This window comes from Pezoporus occidentalis, unplaced genomic scaffold (genome assembly GCF_034315485.1).
Source record: "Pezoporus occidentalis ecotype Australia unplaced genomic scaffold, CSIRO_AGI_Poc_V1 ctg274, whole genome shotgun sequence".
In the NCBI taxonomy this organism is placed as follows: Eukaryota; Metazoa; Chordata; class Aves; order Psittaciformes; family Psittacidae; genus Pezoporus; species Pezoporus occidentalis.
The window spans coordinates 489,927-506,732 of NW_026914653.1; the positions used below are offsets into that span (position 1 = coordinate 489,927).

The following is a 16,806-nucleotide window of genomic DNA, read 5'->3' on the forward strand; positions in this document are numbered from 1 at the left end:
GGGGGTGCAGTGCAGGCTGTTGGGTGCAGTGCAGGCTGTTGGGGTGCAGTGCAGGCTGTTGGGTGCAATGCAGGCTGTTGGGGGTGCAGTGCAGGCTGTTGGGTGCAGTGCAGGCTGTTGGGGTGCAGTGCCAGCTGGCACAAGGCAATAGGGTGCAGTCCTGTTGGAGCTGGGGGGCTCTTGGTGCAGTACCAGCCAGGAAGGGGCTATCGGGTACAGTGCTGGTTGAAGTGGGGGCTGTGGGTCTGTGTATGCAGCACCAGACAGCCAGGGGCTGTGGGAACCCCTGGGCGGGGGCTCACATTCAAGCAGGTGACATCTGGTGTCTGTGCAGGGCTGCCTTGCAATGGGCACAGCCCTCGGCACCCACCTAGCCCTGCACCCAAGGGTGCTGCCCCAGCCCTCAGCAGCACATCTCCCACTTCCCCCCATTCCCTGGGGCAGGGATCTGAAGCCCCCAGCAGGGTCCAGCATCCCTCGTGTGAGCGGTGCAGGGGGATGCAGCGCCCAGCGCGGTCCCGCCGGTGTCCGCCCTCCCCTGCAGCAAAACACCGGCTCCTTTCCGCCCCGTCTCGTTCCCGTTCCGGCCACCGCAGCTCCTCTGTTCCTGTGCCAGCGCCTGGCACCGAGAGTCACGGTGGGGACACCCGAGGCTGCCAAAGCGGGTGATGGTCACTGCCTGCTGTGGCGCTGGGAGCCCGTTGGCCCAGCCAAGGGGAATAAATCACTGCATGGGGCTGGCAGCGCCCAGCCCAGCCCCTGGCTCCCGCATCACCCCCGGGGGGTGCAGCCCCTCCTGCTCCAGCCCCTCCATCGCTTCGGTCCCTGCAGCCGGCGTGGCCGGGGGAAACGTCTGCAGCGCCTTGAGCTGCTCCTCATTATCCCTCATTAAGAGGGCAGGGCAGCGCCTGCCGCAGCCAGAACTGGTTCGTGCTCCCCGGGGCCAACCTCACCGCGCTGGCGGAGATCCCGGTGTCCCAGGACACCCCGTTTCCTGACGTCAGGAGGCCCCGGCTCCCCCGCAGCCCTCTGCATCCCTGCAAGCGCAGCCCCGGGTGCCACCACGAGCACCCCAGCAGGACCGGGAGGAGCAGAGCAGAAGTGTGGGCTCCCCCCACGCTCCAAAGGAGCATCCGAGGCTGTTTTCCCACGCCCAGGTAAAGCTCGGCTTCAGGGATGCTGAGGTGAGAAGTTTCGGGATTGGTGCTCCCAGGTCTGCTCCAGCGAGCTGGGATGTCCCTGGGCGCTTTGGTTGCCCAACCAGACCAATCTCCTTCCCCTCCGGGAAAGCCAAGGGCTGCCAAATCCCCCCCAAACCCAAATCCAGTTCCAGATCTGCTGCTCACTGCTTCTCTAGCCTCCTCCGGTGATCCTGCTCTGCTCTCATGAGATCCCCCTTGCAGCACTGGATGCAGTTTTGGCATCCTCAGTGTAAGGACATGGAGCTGTTGGAGCAAGTCCAGAGGAGGCCATGAGGATGTTCAGGGGCTGGAGCACCTCCTGTATGGAGCCAGGCTGAGAACACTTGGGCTGTTCAGCCTGGAGAGGAGAAGCTGCGTGGAGACCTCAGAGCAGCTTCCAGTGTCTGAAGGGGGCTACAAGGATGCTGGAGAGGGACTCTCCATTAGGGACTGTAGGGATAGGACAAGGGGTGATGGGTTCAGACTGAAACAGGGGAAGTTCAGGTTGGATCCGAAGCAGAAGCTCTTCCCTGTGAGGGTGCTGAGGCGCTGGCACAGGGTGCCCAGAGAAGCTGTGGCTGCCCCATCCCTGGCAGTGTTCAAGGCCAGGTTGGACACAGGGGCTTGGAGCAAGCTGCTCTAGTGGAAGGGGTCCCTGCCCGTGGTAGGGGTTGGAGCTGGAGGAGCTTTTGGGTCCTTTTCAACCCAAACCAGTCTGGGATTCTCTTATTCTGTTCTATGGGTTCCATCACCACCAGCCTCCAGGCCACAGGGTGCTCGGCCACGAGCCAGTCCTCTGGTTCATCTCTTCAGAGGCCAGTCTGGGTCCCACAGCCCCTCCATGCCGGCAGCAGCAAGGGATGGATGCTGCTGGGTGCCATGTGTCTCTGCTGCCTCAAAAGGGAGCTGGGCAACACCTGGGTGCTGGTGTCCAGCACCAAGCTGTGACCATGCACAGGGAGCTGTAACCAGCAGAGGGTAGCAGATGGTCAGAGCATCCTGCTGCAGTTTGGGCAGGGGATGCCCCGAAAGCATCCTTGATCCGACTCCCAGCCCCTGGGCCTTGTCCACCATCTCCTCTGGCTTAAGCAGGAGGCTGGATATGAGACCTCTGCAAGGCCCTTCTGCCCGACCTGCTTTTCTCTGTGACCCTGTGAAACCCAAATGCAGCACTTTCCCCTGGCCCTAAGGAGCAAACAGCCTCTGTGGGGTCCATCACACTTGGTGTATGTCAGTACATCCCCTCTCTCCAACACAACCTCTACAGCTATGGGAAGAAGCGACTAAAGAATCATAGAATCAGACTGGTTTGTGTTGGAAGGGAACTTAAAGCTCCTCCAGCTCCAACCCCTGCCACGGGCAGGGACACCTTCCACTAGAGCAGCTTGCTCCCAGCCCCATCCAACCTAGCTGCTCTGCATGGCAAAGTGCCATCTGCTATCGCCTGACCGCCCCAACCACGCGCCTCAGAGCAATGGAACCAAGTAGAATTTGGGTCTCTGGCTGTGAAACCAGGGATCTGGGAGGGGTTTTGAGATGTTTAAAGAGTGACTCCTCCTAACAGCTTCGTGTAAAACCCAGGCTGTGAGGAACAGACAAAGTGCTTAAGCCAATAAATAAGTCCCAGTCCTGCCTCACAGAAGGATTTTTGCCTCTGTTGTGCTTCTCCGATCACTGCCCACCTCATTTCCTCAACCACAACGCTTATAGCTTGGAAAGAAAAACAACCAAAGTGAAATTCCCTGTGGAGTTCCTAACTCCACGCTGCAGAAGGGCTGATCCTGTGGGTGCATCCCACCAGTGAAACCAGAGAATCACAGAAAGGGAAGAGCTGAGTTATTCAGCACTGTTTGGAGCAGCACCAGCACTGAGAGGGGTGTCCATGTTGTGCTACCAACACACCCAGCAGTGTCTGTCCTTGGCCTCCCAGCACCAACCACTCTTCTTCCCATGGATATCCACCAAGGGAGCAGGGACAGCCCGGCCTGGCTGCCCTACAGAGCTCAGCTGGGCTGGCTCAGGTCGCACCGAGCAGTCCCTGCTTTCCATTGCAAACCACGGCTCCCAACGCTTCCCATCCTCCCTCCACCTCCTGACCCAGCTCTGGTCCCCCCTCCGTGCACCTCCGGAGCCCCGATGGGGAATGAACTCCAGGCACGGCTCAGTTTGGATGTTTATTGCTGGCACGGCTGAGCGCGCATCCCGGCGGGATGGGCAGCGCGGAGCGGGACGTTGCGGGCCTGGCTGCGGGTGGTGTGAGCTGACCCCCTCCCGCCGGCACCCGCACCAGCAGGACCTGCTGGGAATGATGCTGGGAACCCCACGGTGTCAGGATGCGCCGGGTCAGGGCGGGAGGACGGGGCTCGTGCTGTGAAGCAGCGGGTGGTTACTGGTGGTGGTGAGGATGCTCGCTGCGGTGCGGTGCGGGTCGAGCAGCGCAGGCTGGTACAGAGGAGCCCTGGGTACCAGCTCCTGGTGCCTCACTGCGAGTGGACCAGCGCCCCGGCACCCTGCCCGAAGCCAAAGCCCTTGGGACCAAAGTTCTTGGCATAGCAACCTGCAGAGGATGGGAAGGGAGAGACGGGTAAGACCGGCCGCTGGACACGAGCAGGTCCCCTCATCTCAAAGCAGGCACTGCCTAAACAGGACAGGGTTTGCTGGGTTTGTTGGGCAAACAGAGAGGCCTCAGGCACAGCAGGAAACCCAACCAAACCTCAGCCCCATCCTGCTCCATGCACGGGCAGGCCCTGCCTCCACCCTTTGCAGCCTGGGACAAGGCAGCGGGGAAGGTGGCACTGCCCCAGGAAGGTGGCACTCACAGGGAAGGTGGCACTCACCTTTGCAGTAGATCTCCCCATCTTTATCTGCCAGGGTGGTGGACTCCAGGCTTTTGCCACACTTGGCACAGCGGAAGCAGGACTTGTGCCAGGACTGTGGGACAGGAGCAGAGCCCGGTCAGACACCCCTGGGGGACAGGGAGCGAGGCTCTGGCTTCCCAACACCATCACTTCCCTGGTTCTGACCCGAAGCCATTGGCAAAGAGGGTTGAGAACGGGGTGAAAGGGTTTGTGTGGGAAGAATGATCCTCCCAGCCCCAGGGGAGGAAGATACAGAGAGGAAACATCAGGTGTGGCCACTGCTGGGAGATTTCACCCTCCTCCAGGAATCATTTGTAAGGATCAATCACCCCCCATTGGGGATTTGTCCTCCTGGAGCAGCAGGAGCAGCCCTGCAGGTTACCCAGCTGAGACCCATCATCTGCAGCAGGGCTGCGGACCTGCCCCCACAGTGCAGCTCCAAGGCAGGCAGCAAACAGGCACTGAGAATGCAGGAATCAGGCAATGTTTAAAAATACCCCCAAATATCCTCCCCCTGCCTGGCTCTGCCAGGCCCCTGGGGATGCAGCCAGAGCTGCTCCAGGAGGAATTTAAACAAACCCTTTGGAAAACATGAAACCTTTTTTGGAAGAAAATGTGAAATTCGGGGGCTGGAGTCATGCAGCAAACATTAGCACATGAAATAGGCGCTCTGGAATCCTCGCCGGCTTCGCTCCAGGGTAATTGCTTTGCCAGCTTTGGTTCCTTGTAAACACGGGGGCCAGAAGCCTACCAGGAAGCCCAGATCATGGTTTTGAGGGTAAATTCAGCTCCTGTCCCTGGGCTGACCCTCAGTGTGCTCATCACAAACCCCTGCGCTGCCAGCCCGGGCACGATGCTGCTGTGGGAGGCCCTTCCTTGTTGGCTTGGTGCCTCCTTCCCTTGCTCTGGGGACAGGACCAGGAGGGCAGAGCACAGCAGGGTCAGCACATGTGGTCAGTGGCCACATCCAGCAGCAGGGACGTCCACTGTCAGCTCTGCTGAGCAGGGCTCTGAACCCACAAGCCTGGAGAGATGCAGCTGGAGAACCTGGTTTCCAGAGGTGCCAAGATCTCCTTTTGGTGCCAGGCTTTGGTTCCAGGCCACCAGACCCCAAGCTGAGCCTGCAGCAGCCCATGGGACCATCCAAGACCTTCTCTGAAGGTCACCCTCGTGCACACCACTCGCAGTGGCCCATCCATCCCAACCCCTTCTTACCTTTCCACCTCCAATCACCTTCTCGGCTGCATACACGGCTTGGCCACAGCGAGGGCACCCATCAGCACCTCCGACTTTCTGGGCCATTCTGGATGCGTTGGGGTTGGTGGGTCGGTGGGGCTGGCCCCTGTGGGTGGGAGGGAGTTCGTGGTCAGGGCTGCACATGATGGAGGAGGGAAGAGCCATGGGATCACAAATCCCAGCCCAGTTTGGAAGGGCTTTAGGCACATGGCTGTGTGTTAGGAAGGGATGGGAATGTGCTCAGGCAATGAGGACGTGTCCCATCAAGCCCCATCCCACCCTGCAGACAGGGTTCAGCGGGATTCCCCAAGGAGCAGAAGGGCAGAGCAGCTCACAGCATGCTCCATAGGAGACACTGCTGAAGCTCAGCACGGGCTGCACAGCCCGAGCATCACAAGCAGAGAGATGTGGGGGAGAAGGGGCACACCACAGCCCTGGGTTTGAAAACAAGGTTTAAACTCACTCTTCATATCTGATGCCCAGAGACTCGCCCTTGTCAGTGCTCAGGGTCCCTGCTCCCTGCCCGTATCCGTAGCCCTTGGGACCGTACTTCTTGCCATAGCAGGACTTGCAGTAGATCTCCTCTCCATGCACAGCAACAGTGGTGCTGTCCAAGTTCTTCTTACAGACCACTGGAAAAGAGGGGAGGGTCGTTAGCCTGCTCAGCCAGAGCTCACTGCTTACCTGCAGGAAACAAGTCCTCACAAGGAATGGGAGATCAGCTTTCAAGGAGTAAGGAAACCCTAGATCAGATCCCCGGTAAAGGGAGTGTATGCAAAACAGCTGGAGATAAGGATCACAACAAGCACATTGTCTGGCTTTAAAAGGAAGCAACCACCAAAGCTACAAGGTCGGCACTAAGACAAAGCTCTGTTAACCCTCCCCTTGCTGGTATCCTGCACTTAAACCAGGGGAGGTTGAAATTCCCCTACAAACGCCTGCAGGACTCAGGAGCACAGGGATGGGTGTCCCTGCCCCTGGCAGACACAGCCCTGCACACTGCCCATCCACTGCAAACAGCAATAGTCACTGGGGGAAAGGAATGGAGGCAAATGCATTATTCCCTGTGTTTAAGCAGACCAAAGCAGACCTGCAGCATCACCGCAGCTGATGGGCTGCAAGGGTTGTGGCACATGAGGCTGTTTTCCAGACCCCAAGACCACAACAGAAGAGTCCATGCTACTGTGTCCCCATCTCTGGCAGTGCTCAAGGCCAGGTTGGATACAGGGGCTTGGAGCAAGCTGCTCTATGGAAGGGGTCCCTGTCTGTGGCAGGGGTTGGAGCTGGAGGAGCTTTAAGGTCCCCTCCAAGCCAAAGCAGTCTGGGATTTGGGTGGGTGCAGGGGGTGGTCTCAGGTGAGGAACTCTAACTGAGCTGTGTGTTCAAACCTTGGGGATCAGCATGGGATGTAAGACAGGATAGGAGGGGACAGCAGCCAGGCTGGATGGACGGCTCCTGACTCTCCTGACTTTTAGGTTTCTCTGCCTCCTGTCCGAGCTCCGATCTCAGCCCCCGCCTTGGCTTACATCCCTTCCTGGCACACACCACCCAGCCAGCAGCACCCAAACCGGCTCGCAGGGATCCCCGCTGCCTGCCTGGGGCAGGATCCAGGCGCCTGGGGCAGAGTCCACATTGCTGGCAGCAGCCCCGCACGGTGCCTGTTCCAGCAGCCACCCAGCCCTCCCATCCCGCTCACAGGCCTTAAATGTCGAGGCTCTCGGCAGCCCCTTGGCCTCTCTGCCTGCAGCAACGTTCCTTGGCCTTTACCAATATCATAGGAATGCAAACAGAGCACAAACCACAGCTCCGAGCGTGGGGCTGAGGCAGCCCCGTTACTAAATATGGACCTTGGAGAGCCCTGAATGCTGCTGCTTGGAGCAGGAGGTGGGAAAGGAAACGTCTCCAGCCATCTAAGGGGGATCTGACAGGGTCCTCTCCTGGCTATGAGCTCCCATTCCACCTCCAAACCCACCAGGGCAGGAGCAGCATCCTTGCTGAGATTGACCAGCTCTGGTTAACTGCTCCTGTAGGTACCGGGCTGGTGCTGGGGCTCTCTGCATCACCCTGGAGTTCATGGGGAGCATTCAAACAGACCCTCCAGGAGGGGAATTTGGGCACATTTAAAGAGCTTTTCCTAATGATCCCAATGGCATCTTTCTCTCTCCCCTGGGTGGGTTTAGAGCTCTAACCCGAGCTTCCCCAGTCCCTCATCTGCTCTTAGCACAGAGCAGACCTTTGAGAGGCAGCAGGAAAATCCTTTCCCTGCTTCCTAGAAATCAGCCCCCCAGCTCCTGCATCGCAGGAATTCCAGCACAAAGCACTCACCCCGTTAAGGACCCTTTGTTTTTCTAAGAGCTCCACAAAACAATTAGGCAAGAGCTGCTGCCACTTCCAGAGGCCAAACGGTCTCATTACAGAACATTCCTGCCGTGTCCTGTTGACTCAGCTGGAGCGATGCCACCGAGTCAATCACCAGGGCACTCCCTCAGCCCATCTCCGGTGCTAATGCACTGTGGTATGTTTGGCTCCTTTCTGATTGCTTTTGGGGCAGGGCAGGTCAAAGTGTTTGTTTTTTTCCCCTAAAGATAAGGGCTTCAAGCTCCCTGATGGGGCCCAAGCACAGCAGTGGGGAACAAGCCGGGAACCTGAGTTTGGAGCTCGGTGTCACCCGCAGCCTGTGGCATGGAACTGGGAAGAGCCACAGCCTGAAGTGGGGAGCACGCAGGCAGGATGGGCAGAACCTCTGGGATACACGGGTGGGGATTATGAACATCTCAAAGCACAGGGACAGGAGACCCATTGGACCACTCCCTGGTGACTTGCTTCCATGGGATGACCTTCTTCTCCATTTTGGCCATGTATTTCCTTCTTGAAGCCATGCCTTTTGTCCACTTGTATGGCTCTGGGTGCCAATATGGCCCAGCAGAAGCTGCCCCTGGCAATCCAGATGTGTGCAGAGGGCCACAGGGAAGGACAGATGCAGTGCAATGGGATCTCAGTCCCCATACTGATTCTCCACTGACATGGGCTCGGATGGTAAAAGCCAGTGGTAGGGGAAAACAAGGGCAACGCTCGCCAGCCTCCTTATCTGGGTCTGTAGAAGAACCAGGACTTCCTGCTGCAGAGAGCGGCTGCAGCACAGGCACAGCCCGGGGAAAGCCGCTCTGCAGCATCCCTTCCTCGTCCTCTCGAGCCAAAGCAACGCTTCCAGCCTGGAAGCTCCCACACAGAGAGCTACCGGCCACGCTGTGCAGGGAGCAGGGATGGAGCAGCAGCTCCCCTCACATCTGCATCCATCTGTGCATGCCGCATCCCGGGAGCCTGGCCAAGCCTCTGGTGTCCGTGCCAGGTGGATGCAGGAGCGCAGCCCCATGGGGACACTGGTATTTCCCTGCTGGCATAGGTCTACTGAGATTAGTTCTGGCTGAGTGCCTGTTTATAGGCCCGAGCTCTGCTCACTGCCCACATGGCAAAGATCCTGCCTGCGCTCCCTGCTGCAATGGGATGGTGTTATGGGAGCAGGGAACAGGGACCAGGCAAGGAAATGTTAAACCTCAGAAGATGTTAAACCCTGCTCTGAGGATGCACTTCTCTCACTTCCACATGCAGATCAGCATCACCATCATGATGATGGGCCATCAGCACACACAGGCAATGTGCATGATGCTGCTAGCACATGATCCTGATAGCCTGCAAGGGCAGGGGACACAATGCTGGTAAGACACAGGCTGAGGATATGGGTCATCTTTGTATTTAAAGGTCCTGCAGCTCCCTGGATGTGGACATCCAGGTTTAAGGAACTGCTCTCAGCACTGTACCACTGCTCGCCTGTCCCTCCACTGCTCCCCTCATATCCCCAAAGGGAGGGGAAGGGTCTGGGGACCTGCAGCATGAGCCCACGAGTACATGAAGGATCCTGCAGAGCAAGCAGAGGAAAGGGTCTCTGCACTGAGGTAACCCACAATCTCCTGCTTCCACCAGCAGAAGGGCCAGGACACGACTTCATCTTCCTCCCATCATCTCCACAGGCCCAAGGGCAGATCCCATGCCAGTCTCCAAGGCCCAACCACCTTTTTAGTGCAGCAAAGGCACTTGGAAGATTCAAGGTAGCCTCACCCCAGAGCACTGCATGGGATGTGCCACCTCCTGCCACCGCTCTTCACAGAGTCTCTGTCTCTTGCTCCAATCCTTGCTCAGGGAAAGGCTCCTGAGCATCCACCCAGCCCATACACACAAAGCTGATGGGTGCTGCCTGGATGCAGGGCAGGAGGGAGAGGGAAGGGCTGGTACTCACTGCACAAGAAACAGGACTTGTGGAAGCTGTTGCCTTCGCATTGCACTTCCTCGGCGAAGTACACGGCCTTCTGGCAGACACCACACTTCTTCCCTCCTCCCCAGTTCGGCATCCTGCAGAGACAGCATGGGCAGGAACGGCGTCAGGGCGGGAGGTCAGGCAGGGATGGGGCGGGAGGTCAGGCAGGGACGGGGCAGAAGGCAGGGACGGGGCAGGAGGCAGGGATGAGGCAGAAGGCAGGGATGGGGCAGGAGGCAGGGACGGGGCAGGAGGCAGCGATGGGGCAGGAGGCAGGGACGGGGCAGGAGGCAGGGATGGGGCAGGAGGCAGGGACGGGGCAGGAGGCAGCGATGGGGCAGGAGGCAGGGACGGGGCAGGAGGCAGGGATGAGGCAGAAGGCAGGGATGGGGCAGGAGGCAGGGACGGGGCAGGAGGCAGCGATGGGGCAGGAGGCAGGGACGGGGCAGGAGGCAGGGATGGGGCAGGAGGCAGGGACGGGGCAGGAGGCAGGGACGGGGCAGGAGGTAGGGATGGGGCAGGAGGCAGGGATGGGGCAGGAGGCAGCGATGGGGCAGGAGGCAGGGACGGGGCAGGAGGCAGCGATGGGGCAGGAGGCAGCGATGGGGCAGGAGGCAGGGATGGGGCAGGAGGCAGCGATGGGGCAGGAGGCAGCGATGGGGCAGGAGGCAGTGATGGGGCAGGAGGGAGGGACGGGGCAGGAGGCAGGGATGGGGCAGGAGGCAGGGATGGGGCAGGAGGCAGCGATGGGGCAGGAGGCAGGGATGGGGCAGGAGGGAGGGACAGGGCAGGAGGCAGGGATGGGGCAGGAGGCAGGGATGGTGCAGAGTGAGGGGGCTGTAGCGGGCACCCCCAGCAGTGCTCCAGCAGCTGTTCCACATCTGCACTTGCAGGCACCACCCGTGTTTGCTGCCTGCACACCCACAGGGCTGTCATTAGCAGAATGACCCCAGCACCCAGCAGCATGAGCTGCCTCCTGAGGACCACTGCTCCTGCCAGCCAGGAGCAGCAGAAACCCGGCTGTCCCCAAAGCCATGGGACCTCCCAGCTCTTTTCTGTGCCAGGAAAAGGAAGGAAGCAGGACAATGATGGGAAACTGTGCTTACAGAGGTACCCATGGCACCGACCGCATGAGCTCACAGCCCTGCTATGGCCCCTGGACCCAGCAGTGTAGCGGTGCCAGGGTGAGTGATCCTTGGTGCAGGACAGGGTACAAGTTGTCACCGTGGCTGGAAACAGCTCCAGCTTCTCCTCCCCAAACATCCCTTCCATTTCTGCCACCGCAAGGCAGGGGTATAGTGAGTGCTACCCAAAGGGCAGGAGCTGCCCCTGATACCACCAGGCTCTTGTCCCCTATAGCATCATCAGCTTCTGCCTTGCCTGGCCATCTCCCTGTACAAGCTTCTACATCTCCTCCAAGACTGCAGGTACAAGGAAGTCCACAGGCTCACTCCCAGGGCAAAGCACCAGCCCAAGCCACCATGCAGCCCTCTGGCAGGATAGAAATGCTTCTATTTCTCTCTCCTCTTTCCTGAAATGCATCTGATGAGACATGGTCAAGAGGCCCCTTGGTCTGTGAATTTGCAGATAACCCCGAAACACTGTGAGCAGTGAACAGAAGTAGCAGAGCTCCAACCCACAGGAGCCTTGCTCCTTCTGAAGACCAGGCCAACATAAACCTGAAGACGTTCAAGCACCAAAGTCCTACGAGTTGATTCCGAGCAAGGTGGTTGGTGGAGGAGGCTAAGAAGGATATAACAGCAACCAAAGCACTCTGCCAAAACACTTTGTGGTGGTGCCCAATGACATAAGAAAGGTGATGAACACAAGCTGCAGCTTGTGGTCTCCAGAGGCCTTCCTCCATCAACACTTCTGGAATTCTCCATCCTTCTCCCACGTGGGGACAGGCAGCAGAAATCACCCTCCCCGTGTGCTCCCCAACTCCCAGATAGCTAAAGCAGCAGGACAAGGTCCCCCAGACCTGCCTGGCAGGAGAGGGATGTTGAACACAACAGGACCAGGGGCTGTATAAACATCAAATAGGGTGAAGAGGGAGGAGGAAGCGCTGAGACCCCTCTGCTCACAGCGCACAGCGAGATCTCGGTACCTTCCAGTACATGGGAAGGTCGAGCTCTTCCCTGCGTGTGTTTTGCCAGGAAACGGAAAGGGGAAGTTGCTCTCAGCCTGGTTTAACAGCGCCAGGCAGCAGGGGCACAGCCTGCAGTGCAGGGGCTCTGCGGGCTCCAGGGGCAGCAGCCGTGCCGGGGTGCGATCCCAGCGCATGGGAAGTCTCCCTTCTGAAGGCGCTGCGGTGCCAGATCCCTCCCTTCCAGCCTGGTCATCCCAGTCCCAGCCTTTGGATTGCCTTAAAAGGACACAAAGTGCTCCTCTCCAGAGCCTCTCTCTTCCTCCTGCGCCCGGAGGAGGACCCGACCTGGTGCAGGAGTTTCCTTGGAGGGCAGAAACACGCAGCAGCAGCAGGGGCCCACTGGCCCCCTCTGTCCCTGTGCCCAGTGTGCCAGACCCCTGGTCAGCAATAGCAGGCCACTGGCAGCCCCCTGCCCCTCTGCTCCTGCCCATCCCCACCACTCCCTGCCCCACAGCCGGGTGATCAGCATCGTGCTCAGGGACAAGCTGCTTCCTGTAGTCTGGAGCCTGCTGCTCCCCTTTGCCTCCAGGGCACCTTTTCTTTCCCTTTACAGCAGCAGTGAAGGAAGAGGCTCTGTTTGCCCCAAACAACGCGGTTCATCTGCCCAAAGTGAGACATCAGCAGTGGGGACACGTTCCCTGAGCTCCTGCAAGTCTATGGGAGGAGAAAAGATGCTTCTGGGCGAAGCTCATCTGATGTTCGCCTCAAGAGGAGATCAAGCCCTTTTGCTGCTTCTTTTCCTCCATCCACCATGGAAGGTTGCAGTTTAAGCCATGTCACAGTGATTTCAGTGGGCAAAGCCACATCTCAGCAAGACCTCCTGGCACACACCAGGGTGTGCAGAGAGACCATGAAAATCAGTTTGTCCTGGGGATAGCCAGGCTTGTGATAGCACAAAGCTGGGCATGGAGGAAGCCTGAGATAAGATTTAACTGCTGGGAATTCCCTCTTAGACCACAATGTACACAGGCACATGCTGAGAGCCACAGGAGACACCAAAAAGCAGTTTCTGCTACAAGTCAGTATCAGCAGGAAAGAAAAAAGCAGAGCACCCTGTTCATGGAGGCCAGGACCCACACCGGCCATCTCAGAAGCCAGCTTCTGAGATCAACTGGTCATGACCATCCCAATTCCATGGGTAATGACTAGTGGAAGATATGTCACAGAGTCTGCAACCCTTCCAGCATGGTTTTTTGCTGGAATTGAGTGTATTTTGCACCATGGAGCTCACACCATTTTCTGCCCCACTGCAACACACAATGACCGCAGTCACACGTCTCCATACCACTCTGGACCCACTCACAATGAGGAACAGGAGGCAACAGTCCTGCAGCCAGAGACCTCGCTGAGCATAAGGCAAGAGACAAGCCCAAAACACAGGATTATTTTCCTCCCTCCTGCAGCTCCCCATCCCATGTACCACAGCCTCACAGAGAACACAACCCTATGGACAGCACCATCCCTGGCAGTGTTCAAGGCCAGGATGGACACAGGGGCTTGGAGCAAGGTGCTCTAGTGGAAGGGGTCCCTGCCCATGGCAGAGGTTGGAGCTGGATGAGCTTTAAGGTCCCTTCCTACACTGGGATTGTATGATCCTCTGCGCCAGGCATGGCTCAGCCCTGCAGCTGGCCCATTGTCTGCTCTGGGTAGGTCAAGGGGCCTTAAACCCCAAGCTCTTTAACCAAGAGCTGTGTCACTGGGCAGTGCAGACACAAGTGAGGCCCGCACAGAACCACCCAGGTCTGACACTTCTGAAGATGAGTTTTAGTATCTGATGTCTGACCCTTTGCATTTCACTGGGTCAAATGTAAGCTACGGACTCACCCATGTTTCAAGGCTACGTTAAACCACTAGCATAGACCAGTATGGAACCAGTATGACCTGGTGGTTTGGGATGTCCTCTAAACCTGGGCTGTAAGGGGAAGCAATGAGCAGATGAAGCCAAGCAGGAACACACATGGTAAGCCTCTCCTTAGATCAGTGTGCAAAGCTGGCAGCCCCCTGCCAGAGAGTGGCTGGGATTGAACTGCTGGAGCTGAAGCAGCACCCGCCACTGTGCGCTGCTATGGGAGCACCCAGAGAACCAGAGCATCATAGAATACCAGGCTGAAGGATCATCTGCAACAACCTTCCTAGGCAAAGCATGACCTAGACTGTATGTCCAAGCACCCTGTCCAGCCAAATCAAGTGTCCAGCAGTGTCAAACAGCAGTGCAGGTTCTCCCACTTATGTGCTGATATGTTTTACTTGTATCCTACAGTAATAGCAGAGCAATCACTTTGTGCTTGAAGGAGGTCACTGAGGAACAGAAGACTCATGCTGGCCCCTGTAAAAGGTTCTTTCTTTGCTTCAATCAGTGTTAATACAAGTGGATGGCAGAAAACACCATCAGTGCTGCATGAACTTCACCCCCTAGAATGTTCACAGCAGTCCATGCAGGATTATTACATACCCTGGCAAAGGGACAAGTCAGAGGGGAAGAAACCACACCAGGAGCCCCAGGCCCTGGGGTCTGCACAGTGCCTCCCAGCGCAGAGAACAGCTGGCATAGGCATGAAACGAGCAGAAATCTGAAGCAGGAGGCACCAAGACAGATGGGACATGTGGGCAGAGCAGGAAGGGACCAGCTCATGGGGATCACAGGGAACACCATGTGGGAAATCACCAGGACAGAGCACCAGGGACTCAGCACCAGTAAGTGCCATCAGGCCATGGAGCACTCTGCCCCAGACAAACGGCGCCTGTCACAAAGCAGCTTTCACATCACCTGGGCACAGGTTGAAATAACACTGCAAGAGGGAGGTGGGAGCCTCACCCCTGTCCCCCCCCCCCCACATCAGCCGGGGGGAGCAGTGCCTGGAATGCCAGCAGTGTAAGCAAAGGTCGGTGGTGGTGGTGAGCTGGTGAGCAAGAGGAGGACGGGGTCCTGAGGCTGGTGAGCACCAGGACACAGCAAAGCCCTGGGCATCACCAGGGAGAAATCACAGAACTGACCCAGGGGATGGGGCTGTATCAGGCCAGGCATCTCTGAGGGCTTTGCCATAGAGGAGGCAGGAAGTCAGGAGGGTCCATGGTCCCCTCACACACAGCTCATCTGCTCTACAGGTCCTCATGCAGCACAGCCTGGCACTGCCTCTGCTGCCACCACTGAGGCAGCTTCCAGGTTTGCTGGGCCAGGGAAAGGGCTGGTATGGCCAGTGCTGCCCAGAGCCGGGCTATTGCCTGTGGACCAGCACTCTGTGGCTGCTGCCCACACTGCTTCCAAGCCTTGGCTGCAAAGGCAACTTGATCCCAACTGCACTCCTCAAAGAAAAAACTAATTTTACCCAGGGAAAAAAAAAAAAAAAAGGCAAAAAGAATTGTCAGGGATGCCAAGAAAAGCTTCCTGCCAGAATCCCATTCCATAACCTGACCAAGCTCACTTGAGCTTTTGCAAAGCCCTTATTTCCTAATTGGTCACATCCTTGTCATTTTGTGCTGCCTCCCAGGAGCAGGGGGGCCAGAAGAGAAACCAGTCACGCCAGAGGTCCAGGCACTGACATCCCAGCCGGAGAGACCCCGATCCAGGGGACAGGAGAGGCCGGCAGCAAGCCTGAGGCTGGGTAGACACCAAGCAACGGGAGCAGTGAGGGCACCATGGTCCTCCCCAGGACCGGGAGTGCCCACAGACACTGCCCCCCCATCCCAGCCTCACCACGACCCACCAGGAGATGCAGCATCCAAAGCCCATCTCACACCAAACACCACTTTTAGCGCTTCACCTTCTCACCCGCTCCATCCCTGTCTCTGTTTGCCAAGTGCACATCAACACCCGCTCCTACGCGCTGGCCCCGCTGCCAGCTCCGAGGTTTGGGAAGCGGCTCCTGCAAGCGGCTCTCCCGTGTACCCCGCCAGCTCCTCCGCACCGGAACATCAGCGCACGGCAGCGGAGAGGCCCGATCCCCGCGGTGTGAGCTGCGCTCACAGCGAACCCACAGGGGAACGGGATGCAAGCGCCGAGCGAGGACCACAGCCCCGAGCTGTCCCATTGCCAAGCGCGGAGTAACGCGAGCAGAAGGTCGGGAAGCACCAGCGGGTGCCCGCTCTCTGCCGCCTTAGCAAAGTTCACCGGGGCTGATGCAAGAGCTTTGGCTTCCGCATGTGCCCCATGTGCGCGCACACGGCGGGGTCCGCGCTCCCCGCCCCGCATCCCACCGGGTGGGTGATCCCGAGGGATGCGGCAGCTCCGGGGATGGAGCCGCCCGCCCGGGAACCGTTGGCTCCGCAACGGGACCGAGCACCGGAGGGGCCCCGCGGCTGCCCCCGGCCCGCACCTACCTGCAGCTGGGCCGGGCCGGGCCGGTCGGTGTCGGGAGCGGCGCTGGGGCCGGCGGCCTCCCGGGGCTTTTGTTGGCGACGGGAGAAGGCGGGTCGCGGGGCGGCGGCGGTTTGCGCTCGGCGCCAGCCAGGCCTGATGTCACCGTGGCCGCCGCCCCGAGGGCCCCACGGAAGGAGGAACCAAGCGGCCGGGACCATCACGGGGAGCCCCCGGCCCCGGGGTCCCCATCACCGGCCCTGGGGACCTGGGGAAGCACGGCCCCAGCCCCACACCACTGGGAATCTGCCCCCATCCCACTCCCACAGCCGGGAGCTCTGCTGGCGGATGAGGAACACCACAAAGTGGCCACACGCTGGCTGTGTAATATGCAGAGTTTATTAAACAAGCGCACTAAAGCAGGCACACTAATGTGAATATCTCTGTATAATTAATAAGTACAATAAAACCAATCAGAGATATAGGTATAAAGTAAAGTAGTGAAGGAAGGCAGCAATGCACTAAATCATTACTGCACACGGAGAATAGAGATTAAGAAGAAATACTTCACCAGTTGCGGCTGGATCATCATCCAGGCCCACACTTCCAGCTGGGAATACAATACACTGTGGCAAACAACATACTTTGTAATGTCTCTCAGTCATGAGAGGGAATCAACTCTCAGCTAGGTTCCCATCCGTTATACGGAGTGAACCCTTCGGAGCAGCAGTGGCAGCTCACTAAAGCCCACAGGCTGGTTACCAAGTGTATGTGCC

At 58.5% G+C, this 16,806-nt stretch overlaps 2 protein-coding genes across 2 annotated transcripts; both read right to left on the minus strand.

Annotated features, from left to right (window-relative positions):
* Positions 1-3,342: 3,342 nt before the first annotated feature.
* Positions 3,343-16,210, minus strand: CSRP1 (cysteine and glycine rich protein 1). Its single transcript, XM_062624918.1, has 6 exons — positions 16,054-16,210; positions 9,570-9,682; positions 5,739-5,907; positions 5,255-5,381; positions 4,019-4,112; positions 3,343-3,738 (listed from the first exon to the last, which is right to left on the minus strand). Exons 2-6 carry the CDS (start codon positions 9,679-9,681, stop codon positions 3,662-3,664), a joined length of 579 nt encoding a protein of 192 aa, XP_062480902.1. The 5' UTR covers position 9,682; positions 16,054-16,210; the 3' UTR covers positions 3,343-3,661.
* LOC134166853 (uncharacterized) lies at positions 9,658-11,031 on the minus strand. Its single transcript, XM_062624908.1, has 2 exons — positions 9,806-11,031; positions 9,658-9,746 (listed from the first exon to the last, which is right to left on the minus strand). The coding sequence occupies exons 1-2, from the start codon at positions 10,857-10,859 to the stop codon at positions 9,712-9,714; spliced, it is 1,089 nt and encodes a 362-aa protein (XP_062480892.1). The 5' UTR covers positions 10,860-11,031; the 3' UTR covers positions 9,658-9,711.
* Positions 16,211-16,806: the final 596 nt, after the last annotated feature.

Excerpts from the sequence above, each read along its gene's own strand:
- LOC134166853 (XM_062624908.1), bottom strand. The coding sequence starts at position 10,859 with ATGGAAGGGATGTTTGGGGAGGAGAAGCTGGAGCTGTTTCCAGCCACG. Across the intron at positions 9,747-9,805 it reads GCCTCCTGCCCCATCCCTGC|CTCCCGCCCCATCCCTGCCT; the intron begins CTTCTGCCTCAT and ends TCCCTGCCTGAC.
- CSRP1 (XM_062624918.1), bottom strand. The coding sequence starts at position 9,681 with ATGCCGAACTGGGGAGGAGGGAAGAAGTGTGGTGTCTGCCAGAAGGCC. Across the intron at positions 5,908-9,569 it reads CAAGTCCTGTTTCTTGTGCA|TGGTCTGTAAGAAGAACTTG; the intron begins GTGAGTACCAGC and ends CCTCTTTTCCAG. Across the intron at positions 5,382-5,738 it reads CTGGGCATCAGATATGAAGA|GGGCCAGCCCCACCGACCCA; the intron begins GTGAGTTTAAAC and ends TCCCACCCACAG.